This window comes from Gekko japonicus, unplaced genomic scaffold, assembly GCF_001447785.1.
Source record: "Gekko japonicus isolate JY-2015 unplaced genomic scaffold, Gekko_japonicus_V1.1 scaffold4040, whole genome shotgun sequence".
Classification (NCBI taxonomy): domain Eukaryota; kingdom Metazoa; phylum Chordata; class Lepidosauria; order Squamata; family Gekkonidae; genus Gekko; species Gekko japonicus.
In genome coordinates, this window is record NW_015174969.1 from 10,866 (window position 1) to 24,390 (window position 13,525).

The 13,525-nt window shown below is 49.8% G+C and overlaps 1 protein-coding gene across 1 annotated transcript; it reads right to left on the bottom strand.

Annotated features, from left to right (window-relative positions):
• Positions 1–11,115: 11,115 nt before the first annotated feature.
• LOC107122118 (Ig-like V-type domain-containing protein FAM187A) lies at positions 11,116–12,363 on the bottom strand. Its single transcript, XM_015425150.1, has one exon. It carries the CDS (start codon positions 12,361–12,363, stop codon positions 11,116–11,118), a length of 1,248 nt encoding a protein of 415 aa, XP_015280636.1.
• Positions 12,364–13,525: the final 1,162 nt, after the last annotated feature.

The window sequence follows — 13,525 nt, forward strand, 5'->3', positions numbered from 1 at the left end:
TTTGCTCTGGAGCCATCCCTTCCGGAGCTGAGTCAAAAATGTGTGAGCTGGAGGCTAAAAAACTGTGAGCTAGCTCACACTAACTCAGCTTAGAGGGAACACTGCTCCCTTCCCTTCCGGAAACTCTGCCCCCCTCTCCAGGCTCCACCCCCAAATTTCCAGAAATTTCCCAGCTTGGGGCTAGGAACCCTATGGGGAGGGACTGATACAGAGCTGCCAACCTCCAGGTGGTACCTCAAGCTCTCCCGCTATTACAACTGATCACCAGGCAATAGAAATGGGTTCCTATGGAGAAAACGGTGGCTTTAGAAGATGGGCTCTATGCAGAGGTCATTTCCTGCAGGAGCGCACAGGAGCGGAGCTCCGGCAGTAAAGAGCCCAGGGGGCGGGCACATGCGACAAGCCCCATCCCCCACCCCCAGCAGCCCTCAATTGGGCCATGATGAGCAAGAAGCAGCCAGGTAAGTTGCAGAGCCCTCCGCCAGCCCACCTTCAGGTACAAGCAGTGTTCCCTCTAAGCTGAGTTAGTGTGAGCCAGCTCACAGATTTTTAGCCTCCAGCTCACAGATTTGTGTCTTCGCTCAGGAAGGAGGGCTCCAGAGCAAACTAATTTATGCTGCAGCCAGATCACCTACTCACAGTTTTAATGCCAGGAGCTCACAAAGTAGAATTTTTGCTCACAAGACTCCGCAGCTTAGAGGGAACATTGGGTACAAGCTCTCCTTCCTCCGTGAGCTAGCAATCCAAAACAGTCCAGTGGCACCTTTAAGACCAAGTTTTATTCAGGTACATGCTCTCCCTCCTCTGTGAGGGCAGATCTGCATGTCCCCCCCACCCACATAGCTAGCAATCCAATACAGTCCAGTGGAGCATGAGCGGTGGGTGTTGCCTTCTGACACACTTCCGGTGATGTCAGGCAGGGGGCCAGTGGCATCTTTAAGACCAAGTTTTATTCAGGGACAAGCTCTCACTCCTCTGCTTGGACAGATCTGCACATGCCCCCCCTGCAATAGCTAGCAATCCAAAACAGTCCAGTGGAGCCTGAGTGGTGGGTGTTGCCTTCTGACACACTTCCGGTGAGGTCAGGGGGTGTGGCATATGCAAATAAGTTACGCTAATGAGTTATGCTGATGAGCTCCTGCACCTCTTTTTCTACGAAATGACCCCTGGCTCTATGGCATTCGACCCCACCGACGTCCCTCCCCAACCCTCACCTTCCCCAGACTCCACCCCCAAATTTCCAGGAATTTCCGAACCTGGAACTGACAAGCCATACCCCAAACCTAGTGAAAACTGACCACTGTTTCTAGTTGTCACCCATTTAAACTGACCTCCCTTTATGAAATTAAAAAAAAAACACTAGGCACTTGACATTTTCTGAATGCAAAATTCCATACTGAATGAGAACTGTCCCTCGGCTGGAATGACTGAGCGCTAGGTGGGTCTTACGGTTGCCAGATCCAGGTTGGGAAACTTGTGAAGGTTTGGGGATGGAGCCCGGGGAGGACAGGGACTTCAGAGGGGTACCCCTCCAAAGCATCCCTTTCCTCCAAGGGAACTGATCTCTGTAGCCATAGAGTCCACCGTCCGAAGCATCTTTTTTCTCCAGGGGAACTGATCTCTGTAGTTTGGAGACAAGCTGTAAGTCTTGTAGCAGGGACTCCTTTGCATATTAGGCAACACCAGGGCCGGCTCACTCACTAGGCGAACTAGGCGATCGCCTAGAGCAGGATGGCCCTTAGGGGCACCAAACTGCACCCGGCCCCATACTCTGGGAGTTTCTTGATTATTTGTGTTTTTCATTCTTCCTAAAATGCATTTATTTTTGAAAATTGGTGGGCGTACGGGGGGAGGGCATAAGGGATCCTCACCTAGGGTGCAAAATAAGCTGGAGCCGGCCCTGGGCGACACACCCCTAATGTAGCCAATCTGCCAAGAGCTGACAGTAGCCCCTGTAAGAAGAGCTCTGTAAGCTCTTGGAAGATTGGCTACATTGGGGGGGTGTCGCCTAATATGCAAAGGAGTTCCTGCCACAAAAAGAGCCCTGCATGCCATTTGGAGGCTGGCATCCCTGGTTGCTTTACTTGTTTACTTGGATCCCTTTTTACCCCACATTCTTGGCTACAAGCTCCCCAGCGGCTTTCTGTAGTGACCTCCGGCTTCTTCTCCTCGTTCTGCCTGCAGGTGATCAAGGAGTCCACCCAGGAGCACAAGGAGGTGGTGTGAAAGCAGCAGCCACGCGGTAGAGGAGCGCGCCTATAGCTGTAGGATGCTAGGAGAGCCGGCCTGCCTTCCGACGCTTCGTTCCCATGTCCCACAAACAGCCCGGATCTGCAGCAGCTGCCCCAAGTGTGCCCATGCTGGCAAGAGGCACAGAAGCATTTGCAGATCTAATCCTGCAATTCCTAAGTTGCCGTCAGGCCTGTCGATTCAGCCTCTTGTAGGTGCCTTTGGGGGGGATCTGACTCCTGACTCTTCTCCCGCCTCCTTCAATTAGCCAGGTTCGCTTCTCCAAACGGCGGTTTAGACGAGACCGTGGCTTGTCTAGACCTCAGAATCGGGTGCTTCTCAATAAACCTACTAACAAATAGGATCGGTTTTTATTGCTGATAATGGAATGTGCTGTGAGGACGGGGGAGCATGAGCATGCGTGTGTGTGAGCAGAGGAGAAAATAAAAGGGCTGCATCGGTCACTAAGAGGGGTTTTTTTTGTCAAAGGCCAGGGTCAGTGGCGCAAGCAAAGTAAAAATTGTGTTTTATTAATCCGGGACTTGTAGCTGAGTAATAAAATATAATGTTTTACTTTACCTGCACCTTATTTTTTTCATCTCTCTGTGTGTGAACAAAGAATGACCAGAGGCCTGAAAGGGCTGTATTTCTGAAAACACAGATTGCAAGTCCTATTTCCTCTTGGAGCAGCAGAGTCTATGTGAGGGTGCTGGGCTGTGGCGTTCTTGGGTGCACAACGAGACATTTCAGTGATCAGCAGAACAGCCACGGGTCTTCTGAGGAGGAGGGCGTTCAGGGGACAGTGAAGAAGGCTGTTTGGAGATTGGGCTAAAGGGCAGAGAAGCTGGAGAAAAGAGAAGGGGCAAAGGCGGGGGAATGCAAGAAGAGCGACGGACTACAGGAGACCCAGGAGGGGAGCTAGACACATGATCAGAGATCTACAGGACAGAGGGAGATTATGTATCAGCAGGGCTATTTTTGGGCAGGAACGCACAGGAACGGAGTTCCGGCTGGCTCCCAAGTTGGCCACGCCCAGCAGGAACTCATTAGCATAATAGGCCACACCCAACAGCAGGAAATCATTAGAATTGGCTGCAATTAGGGGGTGTGTTCGAACATGCAAAGGAGTTCCTGTTCCAAAAAAAAAGCCCTGGGTTTTGACAACAAACAAGGTAAAGAGAATAAGAAGCAAAAGATGGGTGTGGTTGGATGACCACACTTCTGGTAACATGAGGGTGTGGCCTAATATGCGAATGAGCTGTGTGGTCAGGGGTGTGGCCTAATATGCTAATGGGTTCCTGCTGTTCGGTATGGCCTATTATGCTAATGAGTTCCTGCTGGGATTTTTCTACCAAAAAAGCCCTGTGTATCAGTATGAATATAAGAATATAAAAATGAGGCATAGACATCCTAAAAGCTATTCCAAACGCAAGCCTGCCCCCTGCTGAGGCTCAGAATGAGCTAAATGCAACCGTCCTCCTATGGGAGTGCGAGGGATTTAGGGAAGTCCAACTCTTCCTGGCTCCCCAGCCATGGCATGGGTTACCAACACATCCTAGGGATGCCAGCCTCCAGATGGGACCTGGGGATCCACCGGAATTGCAGCTCATCTCCAGACTACAGAGATCAGTTCTCCAGGCTGGAGGAAATGGACACTTTGGAGGGTGGACTTGGTGGCACTGTACCCCACAGAGGTCCCTGTCCTCCCCAGGCTATCCCAAGCCTCCTTTGCCATCGTTGCTTCTGTAACATGAATCAGTTGATCATCTGCTACAGACAAAATAATGTTAGCTTCAAACATCCCCAAATGATCCCCTGCTAACCCCTTGATTCTATGGACAGGCAGCACGGTGAGTGATTTCGCATGTTCATGGTGCAATCCAGAAAGTTTGTTTTGAAAAGCCCAGCAGGCTTCCAGTTCTTAAAGTCGCAAAGGGAATCCGTTGCCAGTCTTGGGTCCCTGCCACACGGCAGGAAAAATACCGTCAGAAGTGCGGCTTTTAAAAGCCGCACCAAAAAAGAGACGCTGCGGCGGGATCCCACGCCGTACTCCTCTCCTCCCAGAAGAACAGCAGTCGACTCACTCACAGCTCCCGGCTTTCACAGCACACAGACCGTTCAGCACCTGGATGCTCCGGCTGGACTCTAGCTGAATCCTCGGCTTGACACTGGATACAATGCAGTCAGGACTCACCCTGGACATAGCGCAGTTACACTGGGCCCATAACCCTGTCGCGGAGTGCGCTCCTTGCATCCCCAGGTCACGTGAATGATTGTACGCACACACCCCATTTTTGCGTCAAGATTCTTTCTAAACTATCAACGTATTTGAAATTAAATCACACTTAGATGGTATATGCCCACCTTCCTCAGACTCTCCCCGTAGGATTTGTCTTCTGGACCCTTGATTATATTCACGGCGGTCCTCTCCATCCTTTTCAAGTTCATACTTGAATTGTGATATTCAAAACTCCAAACAAGGCAATGCTGTAACTTTCCGAGCCTTGGAACTGAAGCTTCTATTGAGATACAACCAAACAAGACCTTGTTAGCATATGATTGTTGACTCATGTACAGTTTATCTGCTAGGTCCTCCCATTTCCCCCCTCAGATTGGTTGCTGCTACCACCTGTTCTGATGCCCTTGGCCTGTTGTTGTGCAATAGCCTTCTGTTTTTCCTGTGTGTGACACACTGGGGATTGGGGAGGGTTCATTCCAATTGCACTTTGTCAAAGATTTTAGTTTACTGTGGATGACCTGGATCTGGCCACCTTATCCCCCATCCCCCACTGGTGGCCTGGGAGGATCTGGCAACCCTAAAACGTCCCCAAATGATCCCCTGCTAACCCTTTGATTCTACGGACAGGCAGCACGGTGAGTGATTTTGCATGTGCATGGTGCAATCCAGAAAGTTTGTTTTGAAAAGCCCAGCAGGCTTCCAGTTCTTAAAGTCGCAAAGGGAATTCAAAAGGGAATTAGAGAAGCATCTGGAGCAGAGGTCCATCAGTGGCTATTAGCCACAAGGTATAGATAGCGGCTCTGTGGCAAGTGCTTGGTGCTTGGGGGGGGTCAACAGTGGGAGGGCTTCTAATGTCCTGGCCCCACTGGTGGACCTCCTGATGGCACCTGGTATTTCTGGCCACTGTGTGATACAGAGTGTGTGACTGGATGGGCCTTTGGCCTGATCCAACATTGGCATCTCTTATGTTCTTATGTTCTTAATCCATTGCCAGTCTTGGATGAGAGGAACTTCGGGGCTGTAGACTGGGTATCCTTAAAATATTGTGTGGGGATGAAATTGGTAAAGTCCCCTATTCCTCCTCACAGTTATTAGACTTTCTTTCAACGTAATTTATCTACAGTTATGTAAATCGATCCTGTGTACTTGGTAGAATTTATGTGCGCTGTAGAATGTGAGCTAGGAAAAAAATGAGAAGGGGGAGGGACTCAACCCAAGATAGGGCTGTGCTATCTGAGGGTCAAGCCAACAAAATAAAAATACAGTCAAATCCAGTGTCAAACAATCTCTGAAAAGCTGTCATGAAAACCCTGTGAGGTTGCCATAAAGGTAAAGGTTCCTTTGCTCGAAAGCCAGTCGAGTCCGACTCTAGGGTTGCGGTGCTCATCGCCGTTTCAAAGCCAAAGAGCCAGCGCTGTCCGAAGACGTTTCCGTGGTCATGTGGCCGGCATGACTAAACACCAAGGCGCACGGAACGCTGTTACCTTCCCACCGAAGTGGTACATATTTATCTACTTGCAATTTCTTGCTTTCGAACTGCTAGGTTGGCAGGAGCTGGAACTAGAGATGGGAGCTCACTCCGTCATGCGGCACACTCGGGTCTCGAACTGCTGAACTACTGACCTTCCACAACCTGCAGTTCAGCGTCTTAACCACTTGAGCCACCGCAGCTCCATTATTATTACATTATTATGCTGCACACATCAGTAAAAGAAAAGTTTTACAAAATTACTAATGTGTACACCATATTGAATATTTGTATTTTTATAATAATTTAGAATGTGAGCTAGACCCTATGAACCAGGGGACTTGGGTACAAGCTGACACTTTTGGACTATATTTTGTCATTTAGGGAGCAACCCTGAGAAAAGCTCTTAAGAAGTGGTCCCCATTTATTCACTGGGCTTTACTCCTTGGAAAGTGTTCTTAGAATGGCAGCCTTAATATATTTACTGGCACGGATCATGTCCCTGTCCCAGCATGGGTCAACTGAAGCAATCATCAAATGGGTGTTAATGTGATGTTGCATTCATTCCTCAGTTTCACGTTTGAAGGACTCACACGAGACACGATCTCCGAGAGTACAAGCACCAGTCTGCCCTTTGAGGCAGCGGGAGTTTATTTTATAAATCCTGCCAGGGGTCATTTTGTAGAAAAAGAGGTGTAGGAGCTCATTAGCATAGCTCATTAGCATAACTTATTTGCATACGCCACACCCCCTGACCTCACCGGAAGTGTGTCAGAAGGCAACACCCACCGCTCAGGCTCCACTGGACTGTTTTGGATTCTAATGAGTTCCTGCTGGCTGTGGCCAACTTGGGAGCCAGCCAGAACTCCGTTCCTGTGCGTTCCTGCCCAAAAATAGCCCTGATCAAATGGGTGTTAATGTGATGTTGCGTTCATTCCTCAGTTTCACATTTGAAGGACTCACACGAGACACAGTCTCCGAGGGTACAAGCGCCGGTCTGCCCTTTGAGGCAGCGGGAGTTTATTTTATACATTCTGCAAGGGCCATTTTGTAGAAAAAGAGGTGCAGGAGCTCATTAGCATAACTCATTTGCATATGCCACACCCCCTGACATCACCGGAAGTGTGTCAGAAGGCAACACCCACCACTCAGGCTCCACTGGACTCTTTTGGATTGCAGCTATTGGAGGGGGGGAGGAATGAGCAGATCTGTCCTCGCAGAGGAGGGAGAGCTTGGACCTGAATAAAACTTGGTCTTAAAGGTGCCACTGGACTGTTTTGGACTCGGGGACCGGGGGGGGGCTCTGAAACTTACCTGGCTGCTTCTTGCTCTGACTGAGGGCTGCTGGGAGCAGGGGGTGGGGCTTGTTGCATGTGCCCGCCCCCTGGACTCTTTACTGCCGGAGCTCTGCTCCTGTGCGCTCCTGCAGGAAATGACCCCTGCGTTCTGCTTTCAACGTAAGATGAGGCTGTGGTGAAGCAAGGGAAACCAGATGCTCAGGCAGAATGCCTCGAATGCTTGCATAGCATAATTACCAGTGATAACAAGCTACTCCTGGCACCAATGTTCCCTCTAAGCTGTGGGGTCTTGTGAGCAAAAATTCTACTTGGTGAGCTACTGGCATTAAAGTTCTGAGTGAGCGATTTGGCTGCTGCATCAATTAGTTTGCTCTGGAGCCATCCCTTCCTGAGCTAAGACCAAAATGTGTGAGCCGGAGGCTAAAAAACTGTGGGCTAGCTCACACTAACTCAGCTTAGAGGGAACACTGCCTGGCGCCTAAGATGCCTGCAGTGACAAGATGTGCACAGGTCAGGATTAGTGTACCAAAGTCACTGATCTACCTTATGCTAATTGAGGCAGGATGTAGCAGGCTCAAGACTGGTGTGCCAGATCGTTAATCCTCCCTATACACATTCAGTCCTTAAAGAACCCAGTAGGTACAAAACAAAGGATCCAAAAATATTCTGCTATGAAGCCCATGTTCATGTGAGATCAAACATGTCGCTCATTATGCAATCCACACCTCATACTGATACATCAAATGCAGTTCATGCATTACAACACATACTTAACCTACAAAAAAATGCAAACCCACAACTTCCTTTGTCTTTATGGTGCTGTGGGACTCCTTGATCGTTGGGTTCCCAACAGCCTAGTGCGGCTACTCATCTGAAATTCGCCCGAATAGCGAAGTGCAGGCATGCAACTTTGGTTTCCGTGCAGAGTTTAGAAGCGAGTTTGGAAGGAGGAAGGGAGGGAGGGGAACATGAATGAAAACAGAGATCCACTTCTTGCTGGGACATTTCTAGTCTCTCTGCCATTCTTCCAGATACCACTAAATTTCCAAAGGTGCTATCATCCCTGCTGGTGCTCAGCTGCCCAAACTGAAAATCACAACTTCTGACTTATGAAGGAGCCCTTCCTCTGTGGAGTGGCTGCTGGCTGCAGCTGGGAACTAAGGAAATAGGCTGAGGACGTGGCAACCTGATGCCGTACCTAGTAATCCAGGTACCTGGAGCAGTTCTGTAGGTTGCCGGCAGCAACTGGGCACCTGGTTTCTGCACCCCTGCTTAGTCACCTTTATGTCCTACTGGAATTTGTTCTCGGCTTCTAGAGTTTCGACTTAAGGGGATTACTCTGTTGATATAGGTCAGTGATGACGAACCTTTTAGAGACCGAGTGCCCAAACTGCGACCCAAAACCCACTTATTGATCACAAAGTGCCAACACGGCCATTTAACCTGAATCCTGAGGTTTTACTTTAGAAAAAACAACTCATACATTAACTTAAGATGATCCAGACAAAGTAAGGAAAGTAATCCCAAATGCTTTCATTGACTTAAAATTATTTGGCAGAGAATTCAACACTTTAATGGCGGTCTGGGCCTGGCTGGGGCGATGGCACGCGTGCCCGCAGAGAGGGCTTTGAGTGCCACCTCTGGCACCCGTGCCATAGGTTCGCCACCACTGATATAGGTCGTTAACATTCAGCTTACATGCATGTTTTCAGAGACCATCGCTGGCAGAGTGGGTCCTAACACACTTCTGTTATAAAGTAAAGGTTCCCTTGCTCGAAAGCCAGTCGAGTCCGGCTCTAGGGTTGCGGTGCTCATCTCCGTTTCAAAGCCGAAGAGCCAGCGCTATCCGAAGACGTTTCCATGGTCATGTGGCCGGCATGACTAAACCCCAAGGCGCACGGAACGCTGTTATCTTCCCACCAAAGTGGTACCTATTTATCTACTTGCAATTTCTTGCTTTCGAACTGCTAGGTTGGCAGGAGCTGGAACTAGAGACGGGAACTAACTCCGTCTTGCGGCACCCGGATCTCGAACTGCTGAACTACTGACCTTCCACAGCCTGCAGTTATCAGAAAACAGCAATCTGTACTTTTTCAAAACCACAACATCCTTGGCTGATCACATGTATTTTGTGGGAAGTCCGATAGTTTCCTGTTGTCAGCATGTCTAATTACAGAAATAAAAGCTAGGTTAACCTCTTCCTTAGTAACGGGCCATTCTATGTCTTTATCTTGTTTTTTTTCCAGTTTGGTGTCGTGGTTAAGTGCGCGGACTCTAATCTGGGAGAACCGGGTTTGATTCCCCACTCCTCCACTTGCACCTGGCTGGACGACCTTGGGCAAGCCGTAGTTCTGATAAGAGCTGTCACACGTGAACCTTCCCTTCTTTTTACAAGTGCAAAACGACCCTCCACCTCCCCCCCTCCCCGGAAATCACCCGGCTTTCCCTCCCAGTGGACCCCTTCCCCAGCCAGCCTCTCCCTCGCCCAGTTCCCTGGGACTTACTTACTCCCCAGGAAGTGTGCCTCCGAGGGCAGCAGCCTCCACGCCAACTTGTCCCTCCGGCTCACCTCCCTCCCTCCCTCCCTCCAGACAGTCTGGTTCCAATTCCTGCACACTTTCCAGCCCTCAGCTTCTGGGTCTGCCTCACACCCCTATCGCCACCTTGATGCCAGAAAGAAGCAGCCCCTCCTGCCGGGGAGCCCTGTGTGGGATTTTTCTCCCAACCAAATGGACTTTCTTGCTTCCCTTGCAGAGGCTGACCATTTGTTAGCATTCTGTGACTAACCCCTTCCCCTCACCCCGGAGAAGTCATGAATGTGACCCCTGTCGGCAGCAACTCAAACGGGGGGGGGGCTTGAGCAAAGTCGGGTTTTGCTCTCCGCACTCCCTGGCACAAGCAAAGAGAGGTCAAGCTTCTGGAAAAGGAGACAGCACAAGCAAAGAGAGGTCGAGCTTCTGGAAAAGGAGACAGCACAGAACACTTAGGAAATAAAAGCATTTGTAAGAGCAGCGCTCCTAACCACAGATACCAGAACTGGTGATACCTTTTTGAGCTTGCAGAGAAGACTTTGGGAAATGTATGTAGTCACATGTTTATCCAAAAGACTAAGGTAGGATGCTTGGACCTTATCTTCAATAGCCATATATCAGGATTGTTAACTATTACCAGTCAGCTTTGAAATGGTCAACGACGTGTTAATTCTGACCTTCATTTCTAACTACTGTTTGTGCCCTCGTAAGGTACAACTTTTGTGCTGCGCTGTGTGTATCTCTGGAGATTTGTCTGAAATTGTGCAAGATATCCTAGGGGGCAGCAAGAAGACAGATAGGACAGTTGGGTCACAGCACCTTCTCTCCGGACTCCCGACTGCTACTCTTAGGGCAATTTCCCCCTTCTTCTCGGAAGTGCCACACTCGGTCTTACCCTTTCTCTCTCCTCTAGAGATGTAGTTAGGAACCTGTCTCTCTCTCTCTCTCTCTCTCTCTCTCTCTCTCTCTCTCTCCTCTTTCCTATCAAATATGTTAATTCCTAAATAAACCTTTATCTACTCTGTAATCAGCTTGTGCACTGCTGCTGTGTTAATTACTCTGCCAACAAGTGCAATAAGAACTAGCCCATATTGGATGAAAAATACTAAAAGATGGACTTTCTCTCTGACAAAGAACGGGTCCTTCCATATAGTAAACTGTACAGCGTTGGAGAGAAACTAGACCCAAACTTCAGGATTTGAGAAAGGGACACCATCATTGAAGAGTCTACAACATATACATTTATTCAAGCTCAATGGACTAATTGGTTAATTAATTAACTAGTTGGCAGCCGTCTTATCACTACCTTTGCCAACTACTCTTAGACAACGTCTGCTTCGCTCAGCAGTGCTATTTCACCGCTGTGCATCTGAAGGCATAAAGGCAGCAGCGAACCACATGGATGACGGCAAACAGTATGGTGATGAGGACGTAGCTCGTGAGGATGACCTTGACCGCATACAGGGTCTCGGGATCATCCAGGCTTCGTTTGCGGCGACTCTCGTACACCACAGAGAGCCGGAAACCAGCAACCATTTGCCCCTCTCGCCAGCAGTAGTAGGTGCCTCGGTCACTCAGCTGGGCAAACCGAATGTGCAGGTGATTCCCATGGTCTATGTAAACCCTCATGCTCCCATTGATCCTAATGAGGTACCTGGTGAGGTACAGCCGAGTTGAATCTTTGTCCCAGGCCACGGCATGTTCTGGCCTGGCACCAGGGCAGGAGATGATCAACCCGCTCCCAAGGGACTGCTTGTGGAACTGCACAGGCACGTCGGGAACCCACGGCTTCTCCCCAAGCTTCGAGATGACGTCCGAGATGGAAGCTTCCCCTTTTTTGGAGGACTTTTTCTTTCTGCAAGGCTTCGTGCAACTTCGGATAACCACCTCAGCCTTCCTATGCTGGAAGAGACCCCGGAACTGCCTTGGGATGGAGCTGGAGCCACAGGAGGCTACCTGCGCTGTGGTAGTACGGTACCTCCTGAGCAGGTAGGCACTCTTGATGTAGCAAAGACCAATTCTGCGCTGCTCACCTCTGACGTCACAACGGTTACATGTGGTCCAGTCCCAGAAGACAGTGAAGACTGTGAGTTGAGTTTCATCATGGTCCTCCTGTGGGTGCTGATTTCTGTCTGCAAAGGCAACATCTATGCCCTTGGAAGCCTGCACATCCACATCATAGCCGTAGAAGAAGTCTCCATGCTTCGTGCCGCAAATGTAATGCCCTGAATCTTCTACCTGAACTCGGAAGACAATGAGACTGAACATCCTAATACTGAAGCGGCGGAGCATGTCGCTGCCCACCTTGATCGAGCTGGAGTCCACAATCAACGTGCCCTCAAAGTCCGTCAAGACTCTAGTCTGCTGACTGCCCATGTGCTTCTGGAAGTACCACACCACTGAGGTGACCTCTTCTGGTTTGCAGTTGCAAGGTAACTCAAAGCTCATGTCGGCCAGGTAGGCAGCATTCTCAAACATCAGGAAGGCCGGGCAAGGAGTCTTCTTGAACACATCTTCCTTCTCCATGATGGCAAAGGCATGGAGGACATCGGCCGTGTGAAGGACGAGGACAATCCCAGCCAATCCCGCCGGAGCCATTTGGTTCTTGAATCAATCGTGTCACCCAACAGGTTCCACGCTGGGCAGAAGTTCTAGACTTTAACTCAGATTCTAGAATGGAAGCCCAGCTCTGGGATGGAACAGTAAAGAAACAGGTCTGTCTGTCCCCCAAGCCCAAAAGGCCGGTTGACATGATACTGCCCTTCTACACCTTGGATTTCAAGGAGCCAAAGCTTTTGTCAAACAAACATCTCTCCAAATGGACAGAGCACGAGCCTCACACCTTTTAGTGGTGAGAAATAAAAGCCCAAATTTTGCTCCATCCCGTTACCTTTATTCATTAGAACTCCCAAAGCACCACAGAGCTTTCACTTTTGAGCAGGAACGCACAGGAACGGAGTTCCGGCTGGCTTCAGAGTTGGCCACACCCACTACAGCCAAAACCTCTGCGTGAGTGGTGGCTACAGAGGAAAGGCCTGGAGAGTGACCCCCCCCCGGTGACTTTGAGGCAGGTGGACCAGGGCCCCCCCTGGAAGGATCGGGGAGGCATTTAAATGCCTCCCATGCGTTCCCCGGCTTGAACAAGGGTCAGCTTGCCCCGGGCAAGCCAAGGGAAGGCATGGGGGTGTGGCCTAATATGCCAATGAGTTTCTGCTGTTGGGTGTGGCCTATTACGCCAATGAGTTCCTGCTGGGCTTTTTCTACAAAAAAAGCCCTGAGCACAATTAAATGTTCTCCCATCTGCCCTCCTGCAAGGGAGATATGCTCATACCCCCTACGCAAGACGTTTCCGTGGTCATGTGGCCGGCATGACTAAACACCAAGGCGCACAGAACGCTGTGACCTTCCCACCGAAGTGGTACCTATTTATCTACTTGCAATTTCTTGCTTTCGAACTGCTAGGTTGGCAGGAGCTGGGACTAGAGATGGGAGCTCACTCCGTCATACGGCACACTCGGGTCTCGAACTGCTGAACTACCGACATTCCACAGCCTGCAGTTCAGCGTCCTAACCACTTGAGCCTTAACACACTTGAGTGTGTGGGTGAACGCATGAGACCCTTGCTTTTAGACGATGTAACTTTCCCACAAGTCATTCCCTTTTCCTCCCCTCTCCCTTTCCCAGGAGAAGTGACCTTGAGCACATTCTTGTACCATCTCGGACTCTAGATTAACAGGACATATATCTTTCCCAGTTGGCA